The 14,033-nt window shown below is 42.5% G+C and overlaps 1 protein-coding gene across 5 annotated transcripts in view; it reads left to right on the top strand.

Annotated features, from left to right (window-relative positions):
- MLH1 (mutL homolog 1) overlaps window positions 1-14,033 on the top strand; it is a 55,762-nt gene that overhangs the window by 3,860 nt on the left and 37,869 nt on the right. For all 5 annotated transcript variants that reach the window (XR_007155609.1, XR_007155607.1, XR_007155608.1 and 2 more), the window contains exons 3-9: window positions 1,694-1,792; window positions 5,714-5,787; window positions 7,812-7,884; window positions 9,000-9,091; window positions 10,539-10,581; window positions 10,711-10,799; window positions 12,706-12,818. Coding sequence is in view for 2 of the 5 variants with exons in the window: in XM_047875047.1 (XP_047731003.1) it covers window positions 1,694-1,792; window positions 5,714-5,787; window positions 7,812-7,884; window positions 9,000-9,091; window positions 10,539-10,581; window positions 10,711-10,799; window positions 12,706-12,818 (583 nt within the window). In the remaining 3 variants the exon portion in view is untranslated. The remainder of the gene's footprint in view (window positions 1-1,693; window positions 1,793-5,713; window positions 5,788-7,811; window positions 7,885-8,999; window positions 9,092-10,538; window positions 10,582-10,710; window positions 10,800-12,705; window positions 12,819-14,033) is intronic.

Below are 14,033 nucleotides of genomic sequence, written 5' to 3' on the forward strand. Positions count from 1 at the left end.
ACTTAAGATGGCTGTTAGTTGAATAAGTGTGTGGGTCTGGAGGGTAGAGTAGAGGTTTAACAGCTGGAGATGAAAATGTAGTGTATTGCAGTTTGATGGTATTAAAAACTATGAGTCTCCCAAGAAAAGGTGCTGAATGCCCCAAGCCATTAGAGAAATACAAATAAAAGCAGTAATAACATACCATTTGACACCCATTAGGATGGCTATTATAAAAACGATAAGATAAAATAACAAGTGTTATAAAGGATATAGAGAAATTAGGAGTCTTGTGCATTTGCTGGTGGGAATGTAACATAGTGTAGCCACTGTGGAAAATAGTATGGTGATCCCTGAAAAAAATTAAACAGACTTACCATATGATTCAATAGAATTTGTGGGTATATGCTCCAAAGAATTGAAAGCAAGGTCTTGAAGAGATTTGTACCCCCATGTTCATAGCGTATTCACAGGAGCCCAAAGGTAGGAGCTACCCAAGTATCCACAGATGAGTGGATTTAAAAATGTGGTGTGTACATGTAATGGAATATCATTCAGCCTTACGAAGGATTGAAATTCAGACACGTGCTGCAACATGCATGAACCTTGACGACATGTCAAGTGAAATAAGCCAGTCACAAAAGGACAGATGTTGTAAGATTCCTCTTGTAGGAGGTTCCTAGAGTAGTCCCATTCATAGACAGTAGAATGGTGGTTGCCTGGGACTTGGGAGGCGTGGTGGAGAGGAAGTGTTTAGCGGGGATAGAGTTTTAGTTTGGGAGGATGGAGGGTGGTTGCACAACAGTGCGAATGTACTCAAGGCCACAGAACTGTACACGTAAAAATGGTTAAAATGGCCGGGGTGCCTGGGTGGCTCAGTCGGTTTTCCGACTTCGGCTCGGGTCATGGTTTGTGAGTTCAAGCCCCACGTCTGGCTCTGCACTGACAGCTCAGAGCCTGGAGTCTGCTTTGGATTCTGTCGCCCTCTCTCTCTGCCTTCCCCCCCTCCCCCAATCAAAAATAAATAAAAACAATTACAAAAATTTTTTAAGAATGTTTAAAATGGGCACCTGGGTGGCTCAGTCGTTAAGCATCCAACCCTTGGTTTTAGGTCAGGTCAAAATCTCAGGGATCGTGGGTTTGAGCCCCGTGTCAGGCTCTGTGCTGACAGCATGGAGCCTGCTTGGGATCCTCTCTCTGCTCCTCCCATGTGCATGTTCTCTCTCTCTCTCTCTCTCTCTCTCTCTCTCTCTCTCTCTCTCCCCCTCTCTCCCCCCCTCTCCCTCTCTCCCTCTCTCAAAAAAATATTGTTAAAATGGGAACTTTTGTTATGTGTATTTTACTGTAATTAAATGTTCTGTAGATTTTTAATAAAGTTTTCTCATAATCATGATTTTTATAAAACCCATGAGACTGGGAGAACTCATCAAGAGAGTGAGTGCAGACAGCAGAGAGGTCCAAGGATGGAGTCCTGGGTTACTCCGCTGTCAGAGGCGAGAAGGAACCAGTGAATGCAAATGAGAAATGTAACCAGTGAATGAGAAGGGACCCTGGGACAGTGTAGCAGTCTGGATGCCAAGTGACAAAGTTACTGCTCATTTTAAAACTCTTCTCCTAAGAGGGGTTGCTTCTTGGATTCAGTCAAGAAAAGGGAAATTCAAGATTTGGAAAAATGAGTAACATAATTATTTACTTATTTTTTGGTATCTTCTAGAAAGAAGATCTGGATATTGTGTGTGAGAGGTTCACTACAAGTAAACTGCAGTCCTTTGAGGATTTAGCTAGTATTTCTACCTATGGCTTTCGGGGTGAGGTAAGCTAAATATTAAGGAAATGAGTGAAATATTCTCTTGTGATAACATTTCTGCCATTTCTCAACATAGAGGTAAATAAGATATGATACTTCCTACTTGTTAAATATATGCAAATTGAAAAATCTTAATTAAATTCAATTTTCTAAAACCAAAGATTGTTCATAAATACTTAATACACTGAAAATTATTTTATCTACAGATACAGCCCTCTCCTCCCCTCCTGCCAGGATGTTTGGTATCTTTTGATGGAGAATGCAACACCACCTACAAAGTTTTTTTGGTCAGATAATCAAATGTGAATCTGATTAATACTTATTAAGTGCCAGTATTGAGAAAATATAGGAGGCAAGGGAGCATGGTAAATGATACAAAAATTAGGAAACTACATGATAAAAGGCTTGTTTGTGTCCTTCAACAAATTAAGGAAGAAAAGTGGAGGAGGGAGCAAGAACCTGTAATTTAAAAGAGGCTTAAGAAGCACGTGAACCAGGGCTCCTGGATGGCTCGGTCGGTTAAGCCTCCAACTTTGGCTCAGTTCATGATCTCAGGGTTTGTGAGTTGAGTCCATTGTCGGGCTCTGTGCTGGCAGCTCAGAGCCTGGAGCCTGCTTCAGATTCTGTGTCTCCCTCTCTCTGACCCTCCCCTGCTCTCTCTCTCTCTCTCTCTCTCTCAAAAAATGAATAAACAGTAAAAAAAATTTTGTTTTTAGAAACAGAGGCATACGAACCAGTTCCAATGTATGAATCTTAGTTGGATCTTGATTTGAGCAAAACATAAAAAAAAATTTCTAGGTCAGATATTGAGCACAGATTGGTTATTTCATAGTATTGAGAAGAAATTGTTGATTTTATGGGTATAAAAAATAGCATCATGTTTTTGGGCGGAGTCTTTTAAGATATATATGGAAATATTTACGAGTGAAATTACATGATGTATCAGAGGCATATACTATAAAAAGTAGATAAAAACATTTTAAGACCAAAATAGGATCTTAAAATTTTATGACCATACTCTGTTGGACATCTTTTCATTCAGTATATATATAGACCTGTATAATTTTTAATAGTTATATTCTATTCTTTTACATGAATGTACTGTAGTTTCTTTAAATGATTTCCTGTTAAACATTTATACTTTTTACCATTTTCCTGTTTGATGCTTTGGTGACTATTCATGTACATACAATGTGGTTTTTTTCAATCACTGCCTCGGTAAATTTATAGAAATAACATTCATCGGTAAAATATGTGTACTTTTCAAATAGTCTGTGTTAGTTTCCTATTTTTGCCCTCCAAAAATTGCCATGTTCTTAGTGACTTAAAACAATAAAAATCTGTTATCTTACAGTTCTGGAGGTCAGAAGCCAGGGGTCCAGCAGGTCTCACAGCACTGAAATCAAAGTGTTGGCAAGGCTGTGTTCCTTTCTGGAGACATTTCTTTAGTGTACCAGAGAAATTGTTTGGAGTAGTTATTTTGGGGAAATGAGAGTAAAAGAGGGGATGGAACCAATTACCTTTCCCTTTAGGCCACTCTGTAGTCTTTCCATTTTTTATCACGTGTCTATATTACTTTAAATTTTTTAAATTAAAAGGCAGCTGTGACCTAGTCATTGCAATTCATATCAAACTGGGGTGGTCTCAAGCACCCTCCGGCTTAACAGTGAGCCCCGAATTATTCCAGATAGAAGCAATTTCATACTGTTTACCCTGAGGCAGCCCTTATTTTAAGTGTGCTTCTGGTAAAGTCCTAGGAAAGCAGCTCTGTTGTGGCTTTGCAACTTCCTGCGTCAGTTCCTAAGCCCATGGCCTCCTGGAGCCTTAGCCTAGCTGGAGAAGATCTTTGGGCTTTTATTTTACTGTAATTAAAACTGGGAAGATTGGGGCGCTGGGTGGCTCAGTCAGTTAAGCATCTGACTTCGGCTCATGGTTCATGAGTTCGAGCCCCACATCGGGCTCTGTGCTGACAACTCAGAGCCTAGAGCCTGATTTGGATACTGTGTCTCCCTCTCTCTCTGCCCCTCCCCCCATCTCTCTCAAAAATAAACATTAAAGGGGCGCCTGGGTGGCGCAGTCGGTTAAGCGTCCGACTTCAGCCAGGTCACGATCTCGCGGTCCGTGAGTTCGAGCCCCGCGTCAGGCTCTGGGCTGATGGCTCGGAGCCTGGAGCCTGTTTCCGATTCTGTGTCTCCCTCTCTCTCTGCTCCTCCCCCGTTCATGCTCTGTCTCTCTCTGTCCCAAAAATAAATAAACATTGAAAAAAAAAAATTAAAAAAAAACAACAACATTTTTTTTTAAAAACAAGGAGGATTTAATGAGGGATTTCTATGTGTTCTTTCCCTCGTTCTCAGCACTTTGTATGCATTAACTCTTGACAGTAGCTCTGTAGACTGGGTTCTGTTACTACCCCGTTTTACATCTGAGGAAACTGACCCTTCTGAAGTATTAATAGGAGCGCCTGGCTGGCCCAGTTGGTGGAGTGCGTGACTCTTGATCTCAGGGTTATGAGGACAGCCCCACGTTGGGTGTACAGATTACTTAAAAAAAATCAAGGGAAGGGGAAGGGGGAAGAAAGAAGGAAAGGAAAGAAGGAAAGGAAAGGAAAGAAACAAACATGGCCAGGGCACACAGCTAGAAAGTGACGAGCGGGGGATTGAACCCTGGCAGTTTGACTTCAGAGTCTGTTCCTGCTCCGTTTCTGGTGCGAAAGCCCCTAAAGCAGCAGAACCTCTGCCAATGGCATGCTGTCTTTCTGGCATTATGTACTGTTGTGCTACATACTCTTTATATTTCGTGTCCACCTTATGCAGCTCTCAAAATCGTTTACATCTGACATGATGAAAATGACCTCAGTTACGTCAACTAGGGAAACCCAGCCAGGACCTGGTAATCTCGGAGCCTGAGCCATGTTCCTCGTGAATGAACCGAACCTGCCACAGGCTGCGTGTTCACTGTCTTCCGAGATGCTGTCACACAGACCCCATTGCAGTGCCGGTTGCATTTTTATGTGCTGTGATGCCCTTGAGAAAGGAGAAACAGGTTCCAGTGAGCTAGGAAACCAGTCTTGGTGACAAGGTTGAGGGGAGGGGTGGGGAGTGGTCATTTTCAAAAAATTTGTGGTGTCTCAATTTCATAACCTTAAATTTACATTTCTAAACACGTAAGTTTTGAAAACAGTTTTGTGTACAGTATGCGACATTATCTACTTGGAGTGCTCCCGTTTCTGAAGGCAACTTTTCAAATTGTTGGGAGGCAAATTATTGAGAATATTATTAAGCATGCCTGCACTTCTGCTGCCTGAGCACACTTGCTGCTGACACATTAGTACCCTGGTGTGTTTCTTTGCAACGACATGGATGGAGCGGGAGTGTATTATGCTAAGCGAAATAAGTGAGTCATAGAAAGACATACTGTATGATTCCACTCATATGTGGAACTTAAGAAGCAAAACAAACAAGCAAAGGGAAAAAAAGAAAGACAAACCAAACAACAGACTCTTAGCTGTAGAAAACAAACGGGGGGTTACCAAAAGCGGGGGAGGGGCGGGTGAAATAGGTGAAAGGGATGAAGAGTATGCTTATCGTGATGTACATAATTGTTGAGTCACTATAATGTACACCTGAAATTAACGAAGAACTGTATGTTAGCTATACTGGATTTAAAGTAAATACTCTGATGTGTTTCCTTTTGGACTTCTAATATATATTTTCGCCCTGTTCTAGTAATATGCCACAAGTTCAGTTTGATATCCCTTTTTTTTACAGGTCATGAAAGTGAGTGAGCAGAAAATGCTCATCGTTGCCATTTGTTAATACAAAATGGAAGGGGAAATTTAGATTGAGATCACCTTTCTCGGTAATGAGGTGACAGTGGGTGACCCAGCAGTGAGTTTTTCTTTCATTCCATTTTTTTCTTCTTCCTTAGGCTTTGGCCAGCATCAGCCACGTGGCTCACGTTACTATTACAACCAAAACAGCTGATGCAAAGTGCGCATACAGGTATGGGGTAGGCTGCTTTTATTCATATATTCATCCTGAAACGTGCTTTTATGCCTAGATTTCAGAGTAACCCTGTCTAAACACTAGTGTCATCTTTTTTGACCAAGATCTTGAGTAAGTTTTCTTTCCTCTCTGGATTAGTTGATAATCCAGAGGGATGATTATTAGGTAATAATCTTATTTATGGATTCTTAACAGATAAGATGTGACGCATTATAAGTGCCTACAAACTCTGTTACACAGATGTATTCTAAGTAGGTGGCAGATGTGGATGTTCTTCTGCTCCCGTGCCCTATAGTAGGTTATTACTTTGATTACAGGTCTGTGGCTGGGGTGCTGGAGGCTCACGGTTCCTTTGCTGGCTTGTGAGCCAGCAGCTCCCCGCCACAGGTGCATGCCTGTGCTGGCTTGCCCTCCACAGGTGGCCACTGGCTCTCTGTTGTGCTGATGCAGTTTCCAGAGGCTGACAAACAGCCTTGGAACAGAACAAAAACAGGATTTGAGGAATCAGAGTTACATCTTTGTTTTTATAAGCACCCGCCGCTTACTCGTGGGAGACAGGTAGGAGTACCCGATCCAGGGGGACGGTAAAAAGAAATTTTTTTAATCCTACAGATTGTTCATAAATTAACACAGAAAATAGCCCTAACAATGGCAGTTCTGCCTGTTTCTCAGGCCTCAACAGAGAGACGTGTAACGTAATGGGAAAGGGGGCATTCCAGAGTATACAGCACTGTTGCTAGGAGAGTTTGACTCTTTGTGCATTAGACTTGCCCTAGGATCTGCGTGCACTGATAGGATCAGAATTCCTTCTCACAAATTAATGTCTTCCTAAAATAGACTGGGACACAAACTCTGTTTCTTCACCTCTGGAATTATGTTACGCTCCTGCTTGGGACCTCCAGTGACCCCCCCCCCCTCCCCAACTTACATAGTAGGATAAAATCCAGAGCGATCCCTAAATAGCACACCCTCCCACTGTGCCTGCCATCCACCTTTCCAGCCTCTTTTCTCCACCAGTCGCCAGCTGCCATGTGTTCTAAAGCTTTGGAGCTTTTATGTTTTTCTCTTCCTGGATGGTCTTCCCTGCTTTCTCCCTGAAACTGTTCCTCGCTAGAGCCCAGATGAATTGTCAGCCCTTCTGTGATGCTTTCACCCCCCTTCCTGACCCCAAGCTGAATGTTTCCTTCTCCAGATCACTTAGGTCAGTGTTCTACACTTTAGGGAAAAGTCTGTCCCTAGGTTGAGGGTTCTCCAGGGCCTTTCTTTATTACCAGGGCCTCTGCAGGTCTGTCGTGCGATGGCCCCTCCATGAATGATTACAGAATTACTGAAGACATTTTACTCTCACCATAAGCAATTTGCATTGTAGCTTGAAACTGAGGAACTGGGATGCCTGGGTGGCTCTGTCGGTTAAGCGTCCGACTCTTGATTTCAGCTCAGGTCATGATCTCATGGTTTGTGAGTTTGAGCCCTGCATCATGCTCTGTGCTGACAGCATGGAGCCTGCTTGGCATTCTGTCTCCCTCCATCTCTGCCCCTACCCTGTTGCTCTGTCTCTCTCTCAAAATAAAAAACAAAACTCAGGAACTAAAAAGCAACGTTTGCTAGAATAGGGTTTTCTTTCTTTCTTTCTTTCTTTCTTTCTTTCTTTCCTTCTTTCTTTCTTGTATCCAATTGGAATGATAATGGAATAGTAGAAAAACAAAGAAATAAATCGTAATTAAGACAATATATAGGGGCACCTGGGTGGCTAAGTAGGTTAAGCATCTGACTTCGGCTCGTGCCATGATCTGTGCTGACAGCTCAGAGCCTGGAGCCTGCTTTGGATTCTGTGTCTCCCTCTCTTTCCCAAGCTTGCGCTGTATCTCTCAAAAATGAATAAACGTTAAAAAAAATTTTTTTAAAGTGACAGTCTAATAATATGGCTATATTTTAATTTGTTGTATGATTTTCTTTTTTATGTTTGGATAAGTATTCTGCTTCTGTTGGATATTAATAATCTCTTATTATTTTCTTTTAAGAGCAAGTTACTCAGATGGAAAGCTGACAGCTCCTCCTAAACCATGTGCAGGCAATCAGGGGACCCAGATTACGGTAAGAACGGCACAGGAGAGTATAAGTTGCTGAAAAAGAGTGCTGCATAAATATTGAAATAAGGAATAATATTGTCTCTGAGTTTCCAAAGCAATAATAAAATGAAGTCTTGCTAGTTAAAAGAAACAGCAGATAATTACTCTCTAAACAAGAGGTGTGGTTATTGGCTTTTGTGGCATGGCAGCCTGTGTACTCCCTGCATCTTTTTTTATGGGGATGGCAGAAATGAATGGCAAGGTAGTTGGCATTGAGAGGACCTTGAACTCAGTTCCGGAAAGACTCGAGTGAAGAGTGTCATCTCAGTCTTGCAACTCACTGGTTGTGTGTCCAGAGGCAAGTTGTTTAATGTCCCTTAACCTTGCTTTTCCCAACTATCAAATGGAACAAAGAATATCTGCCCACTCAGAGGTTGTTTGAGGAATATGATTGTATCATTCATCAGAAAAAGTCTAGTATGCTGCCTTTTTCTGTGGTGCCACATTTGGTCTCTTCCCATTGTGTGATCCCGTAAAGCACCCCACTGTCAGGTTATGCATGCCATCTTCCACCTCCAGTCCCAGCTAAGGCACATTTCCCTATAGGCTCCTAGCCCTAGACTTGTACAGCAGGCAGGAGGCAGAAATGAATGTGTGCTTCTAAGTGCATGTTAAGACAGATCCTGTATCCAGGGTGACCACAGTGTGATTTCCAAGAAGCCCAAATGATCTCAGAAATTTTATTATTCTTCTTAGTTCGAAAAATACGTTTGGATGCCGTATGATAGTACAGTTATTTGTAAATTTACATGTTTGCCCCGCTGAATTGTGTGCTATTGTGGGTAAGACTGTGCTTTATTTATCTTCGAATTCCCAGCACAAAGCAAAGAGCCTGTTGTAGAGAAAGCCCCCAGTACCTATTTGAGGAATCAGTGAATGAAATGAGAAGCAGGAAAAATCTCTTTTATTTCCTTTGTTTGCTAAGGCTGGCTTATCTCTTGCCCCCTCCCCAGTCAGTGCTTAGAACTGTACTGTTGGTAAGTACAGTTTGATTCTCTGCTAGCCAGCTTTAGGTGGATAGCTTGGGTCTTTATTTCCATGTACTTCTGTGAATTTACAAGAAAAAAATCTTCTTTTCAGGTGGAAGATCTCTTTTACAACATATCCACAAGGAGGAAAGCTTTAAAAAATCCGAGTGAAGAGTATGGGAAAATTTTGGAAGTTGTTGGCAGGTACAGTCCAAAATCTGGGAGTGGTTCTTTGAGGTGTCTCACCAAAGAAATGTGTTCCCCTGCTTATAAATTGAGAACCGTTTCCGAGCTAGATGGAAAAGAGTACACTGTGTTTTAGCCTACAGATGGTTTCTGATCAAGGTTTGGTCGCCAGTTCTGGGCTTTCTCTCATCTCCCAGGAGAGAGCAGTTGGTCTCTGAATCGGTGAGGGTTCTTTGGTGGAAAGCAAAACAGACAAACTCCAGCTGACTTGAGCCTAAGAGAAATTTATGGGAAGGCTGGGAGTGACTCATCAAGTGGCAACAAGTGTCAGTAGTTGCTCCCTGGGGAAGACACGAGAACCAGGGTGGCTTCGAATTTTATAGTGGCCCTGCTGCAGTTGTTTTCGTTCTTTTCCCGTCTCTACTCAAGCATCTGTTTCCTTGGAGAGTACATCTGATTGGCAGGGCCTGGGTACCCCCATCATGCGTTCCTGTCTGTGGGAGATTCCTTGATTGGCAGTCTAAGGGTCTATCAGATGGAATGGGGAAGAGGTGGTTTCCCAGAGGAAAGCTAGGGGCTCTTAAAAGAAGAAAGTGAAAGGCAGGGCAGGTGAAAAGAACATTATGTCCACTGTAGACTTACTTCATCTGCTGGTTCAGTGGATCCAGCATGGGCTCGCCAAGGCTGCATGTCCTTGAATTGTAGCAGAGATCGGTTAACTGTTTTCCAGTATTTCTCAAAACTCCAAAATGAATAAAACATATACTCCTAATAAAGTGGAACAGACTTATACTTCAGGTGTCTTTGCTTTTCCCTGGCGTTGTACAAGCAGCATCAAAATATTATCCCTGGAAATAAGAGAGTTCTGGTTGGCTGTTTTGGTTCTAGGTGTGGTCAAGTGAATTCCTAGTTGTTAGCTGAATAAATGCATTTTGCTAGACACAATCCTTCGGTTCATGGGGTCCATGGGAGGAGGAATAATAAATAAATAACAGCCAACTGAGAAAAGGCTGGAAGATGCTGGAGCAGGGCCGGGGGCCAAGGAGAAAGCGAATGAGGAGGGGGGGCGTCTTGAAGGGCTCTGAGAGAGAATAAGAGTTCAGGAGTTGTAAAGGCCAGGTTCTCAAGATGTAGCACCTAGACCTGTTGGGTCTGGGGTAGTAATGCTGTAGGCAAGGAGGAGAGTGTGTTAAAGTACCCCTGCATCTACTCAGCACCCTGTAAGAGCAAACAACCCTGGTTTTTGTTTGATTCTGCCACATTTGGCATTGATTGTCTCCATGATGTTTGTGCTGGCTTATTTTCCTGTGGGTAAAATATGACATATGGAGATATTCTTGACTGTCTATATCTTTGTTTAAATCACTTAACCCCACCAATGTATTTAACCAAAAGGGGGTTCTGCCTTATATTGTGCATTAGGCGATTTCTTGCTGCTTACTGTTCTGTTGTCTTTCTTTGCCAGGTATTCAATACACAATTCAGGCATTGGTTTCTCAGTTAAAAAAGTAAGTGTTGGTTTTGTATCAGAAAAAGGGATGTTTTTGGTTTTTAAGAGTTCACCTGTGGAGGTAAGGTTGGGATGTTTCATTCACAGCTGTGAGACAGTAAGTCGTATCTTCTGCTCTGTTTATCAGCAAGGCGAGACAGTGGCTGACGTTAGAACACTGCCCAGTGCCACGACTGTAGACAATATTCGCTCCATTTTTGGAAATGCTGTTAGCCGGTATGTTGGTAATTCATATTTTAAGAAATCTGCATTCCACGTCTTGGTTTATTATTTATCACATTATTTTGGAATCTGTCAAGGTAGTACCTGCCTTAAGAGTTTGCTTTAATGAAATATGCAGGCTTCTTTCCATGGTTCAGATTCGTTCTTGGAGTCATTATTTCATGGAATCCATACTTCTTGGGTGCATGTTATCTCCTAGAGGCTCTGGCTGTCAATCAGTGTGTTCTCTCTAGTCTCTGTCTTTAAAATGTTTATAAGGTAGTAGAATTCTTTCATTTTCTAATGTTCCTTCTTTTCCTGATATTTCCCTTAACATCACTTTGGGACTTTGTTTGTGATCATTCAGCATTTATTAATTGCCTCCCATATTCTAGGCTTTGTGCCAGAAGTTAGGGATGTAAAGACAAAATATTTCCTGTCCTTAAAGACTTCCCTGTCTGGTGGAAAGCAGATTTGTAAATGTTACCAAGTCTACATTGTCAAGGAAAGAGTCCTGGCTAGACCTCAGGATTCTGCCAAACCCAAAGTGCCTGTGTCATCAACTGAGGGAGAAATACTAGGAGCCTGCTGTGTGCCACGCATGCCCCAGATGCAGGCCACACACCGATGGAGAAGACAGACCCTGACTTCACTTTTTCCAAAGATCTTAGGAGCAGCAACAGTAGTCCCAGAGCCCAGTTTTCTACTTGAAAGGACAAATTATTCATTCTTTGAGCAAAACCAAGTTCCAAACTAGGGAACAGTCAACTTGCTTTTAATTACCCTTCTCTTACTGTTAATGAATTAAGTTTTTTAATTGTGTTCCTAGAGCAGAGGGAGAACCCTATTGTACAAGGAAACTTTTACGAGTTTCTTTATTATATTTGAAGACTCAGAATTAGTCGTTACGAGATTCCTAGGGACTACAAGAGATGAGAAATCCCACAGAGCAGCCGTTCCCCAAAGCGTGTTTCCAGAATACCAGCCTCTTGAGATATCTGGGGGAAGAAAGGATTTGCTGGTTTATTGTGTGGGAGAAACAGCACAAGCTGTATTTTCTGCTCACAGCCTCAGAGTACACATTACTACATGACAGCTTCTAGCATACACTCAGCAAATGCCTCACGAGTGCCTACTAATTGCTGGGCACTGTGCTGAGAAACAGAGTAGGGCATAAAGCAGAAATGCTTCTTGCCCTCAGAGGACTCATACCTAGTTGGAAAGACACATGAGATAATTATGCCATTCATGAGTGGTCATGCTAGATGTCTCAAAGGAAAAATATAAGGCACAACAGGAGAATCTCTCAGGGTCAAGGAGAGCGATAGTCAGAGTTAGGTACTTCTTTGATGAGGTTAAGCCCTGGCACGAAGGATATGGAGGAGTTAGCCCGCTATCAATAGGAGCTTTCCAGGCAGAGGAACCAGCAGGCAGAGATGAGTGAGGCTGAGACTTCCTTATTAACCCGCCTCCCCGTAAGCACAGCTCTGAGGAACATCCCCATTGTGGTGCTGTTCATATAGTAAGGGGTTCAGTAGAAATGAGTCTTTTTGGAGTTCCGTCTTTGGGACTTAGTTACTAAGATACATAAGAGTTTCAGTAAAACAAGGTCTCGGAGCTTAAGGTTTGTGATTATGTCCCAGCAGTCAGGGCAGTGCTTGGCATATAACATAAGTGCTTGAAAACAGTGACTGGGTGGGCAGGTGGGTAGATGGATGGACAACAGGCGGATGTGTGAGTGGGTGGTTGGACGCATGCATGGATGCGTGGGCCCAGAAGACCTCAACAAACCAAGTCTCTGGGTCCTTATTTGGTAGAATTCATTTATGGGAAGGAGCCCTCATTTTCCTGCTCTGAGTTTTTATACTGTTTGAATTTTCCATTATCTTCAAAAGCCTCAGAATTTCTTTTTTCCAACCAGAGAACTGATAGAAGTCGGGTGTGAGGATAAAACCCTAGCCTTCAAAATGAATGGCTTTATATCCAATGCAAATTACTCCGTGAAGAAGTGTATCTTCTTACTCTTCATCAACCGTAAGTGGAAAAGGACCATGTCTGCAGGGAATTTTATGGGACCATAGAAAAATTCCTAATCCACAGGTTCGATTACACACAGGGAACCCTCATGCTGAAGTGTGGCTCGGTAAGGAGGTGTTCATAATTTCTGGCCTACGCCTGTTCAGCCCTTGGATACATGCTCAGCGCTGGCTGGCTGTTGCAGAGGCCTCTTGATGCTTGCCTTTGAGAGGGAGCACGGGAGAGGGCAACACAGACCCCTGTGAGTCCGAACAGCTTCCTCACCTGCTGGCATCAGAACCTCATAAGCAGGCCCCAGGCAGATGTTTGTTCCCTCTCGAGATCAAGATTCACTGTTTGAATTGCACAGCAGGACACAAGGAGAGGGGTACCTTGGGTGTCATTAGCAAAGTTCCTTGGAATTTTTCTTTTTAGAGAATGAGTTATTTATGATACAGTGAGCAGTACCAGAAATCAAAGAGGAAATTAGCTAATGAATTTGGATTTTTGTGAATTTCCTCTCCACTCTTTATCTCTCTGCAGGGATATTGTTTATATGATCACTACTTGTTAAGTAAATAACTGTTTTGCATTCTGCTGCTTTTTACTTAATTGCATATTATATGGTTTTGAGAGACTGACAGGGGAACTAGAAATGTGTCTGATTTGGTTTTTAATTTTCCAACCAGAGGTGCATCATTCCATTTGTTTGGTACTTACCGTTTTTTAAATGTTTATTTATTTTGAGAGTGAGAGAACACATGCAGAGGAGGGGCAGAGAGGGAGAGAGAGAGAATCCCAAGCAGGCTCTGTGCTGTCAGTGGGACTCAATCTCAATGACCCGTGAGATCCTGACCTGAGCCAAAATCAAGAGTCGGACCCTCAACTTACTTAGCTATGCAGGTGCCCCAGCACTTACCATTTTTATCATATAGATCCTTTACCTTTCTTGTTTAAAGCAATTCACAATTACAGTTTTGTTTGCTTGCCATTGAAAATGGTATATTCCTTTGTTCCATTTATAATGATAACCAGCTATAAATGTCCCAGATTATACATGGGTTTTTTCTGAGAGAAAGACAGTGCATGAGCAGAGGAGGGGCAGAGAGGGAGAGGGAGAGAGAGAATCTTAAGCAGGCTACACACTGTCAGCACAAAGCCCAACTTGGGGCTCAGTCTCATGAGTGTGAGATCATGACCTGAGCTGAAATCAAGACTCAGAAGCTGAGCCAC

This window comes from Prionailurus viverrinus, chromosome C2 (genome assembly GCF_022837055.1).
Source record: "Prionailurus viverrinus isolate Anna chromosome C2, UM_Priviv_1.0, whole genome shotgun sequence".
NCBI lineage: Eukaryota > Metazoa > Chordata > Mammalia > Carnivora > Felidae > Prionailurus > Prionailurus viverrinus.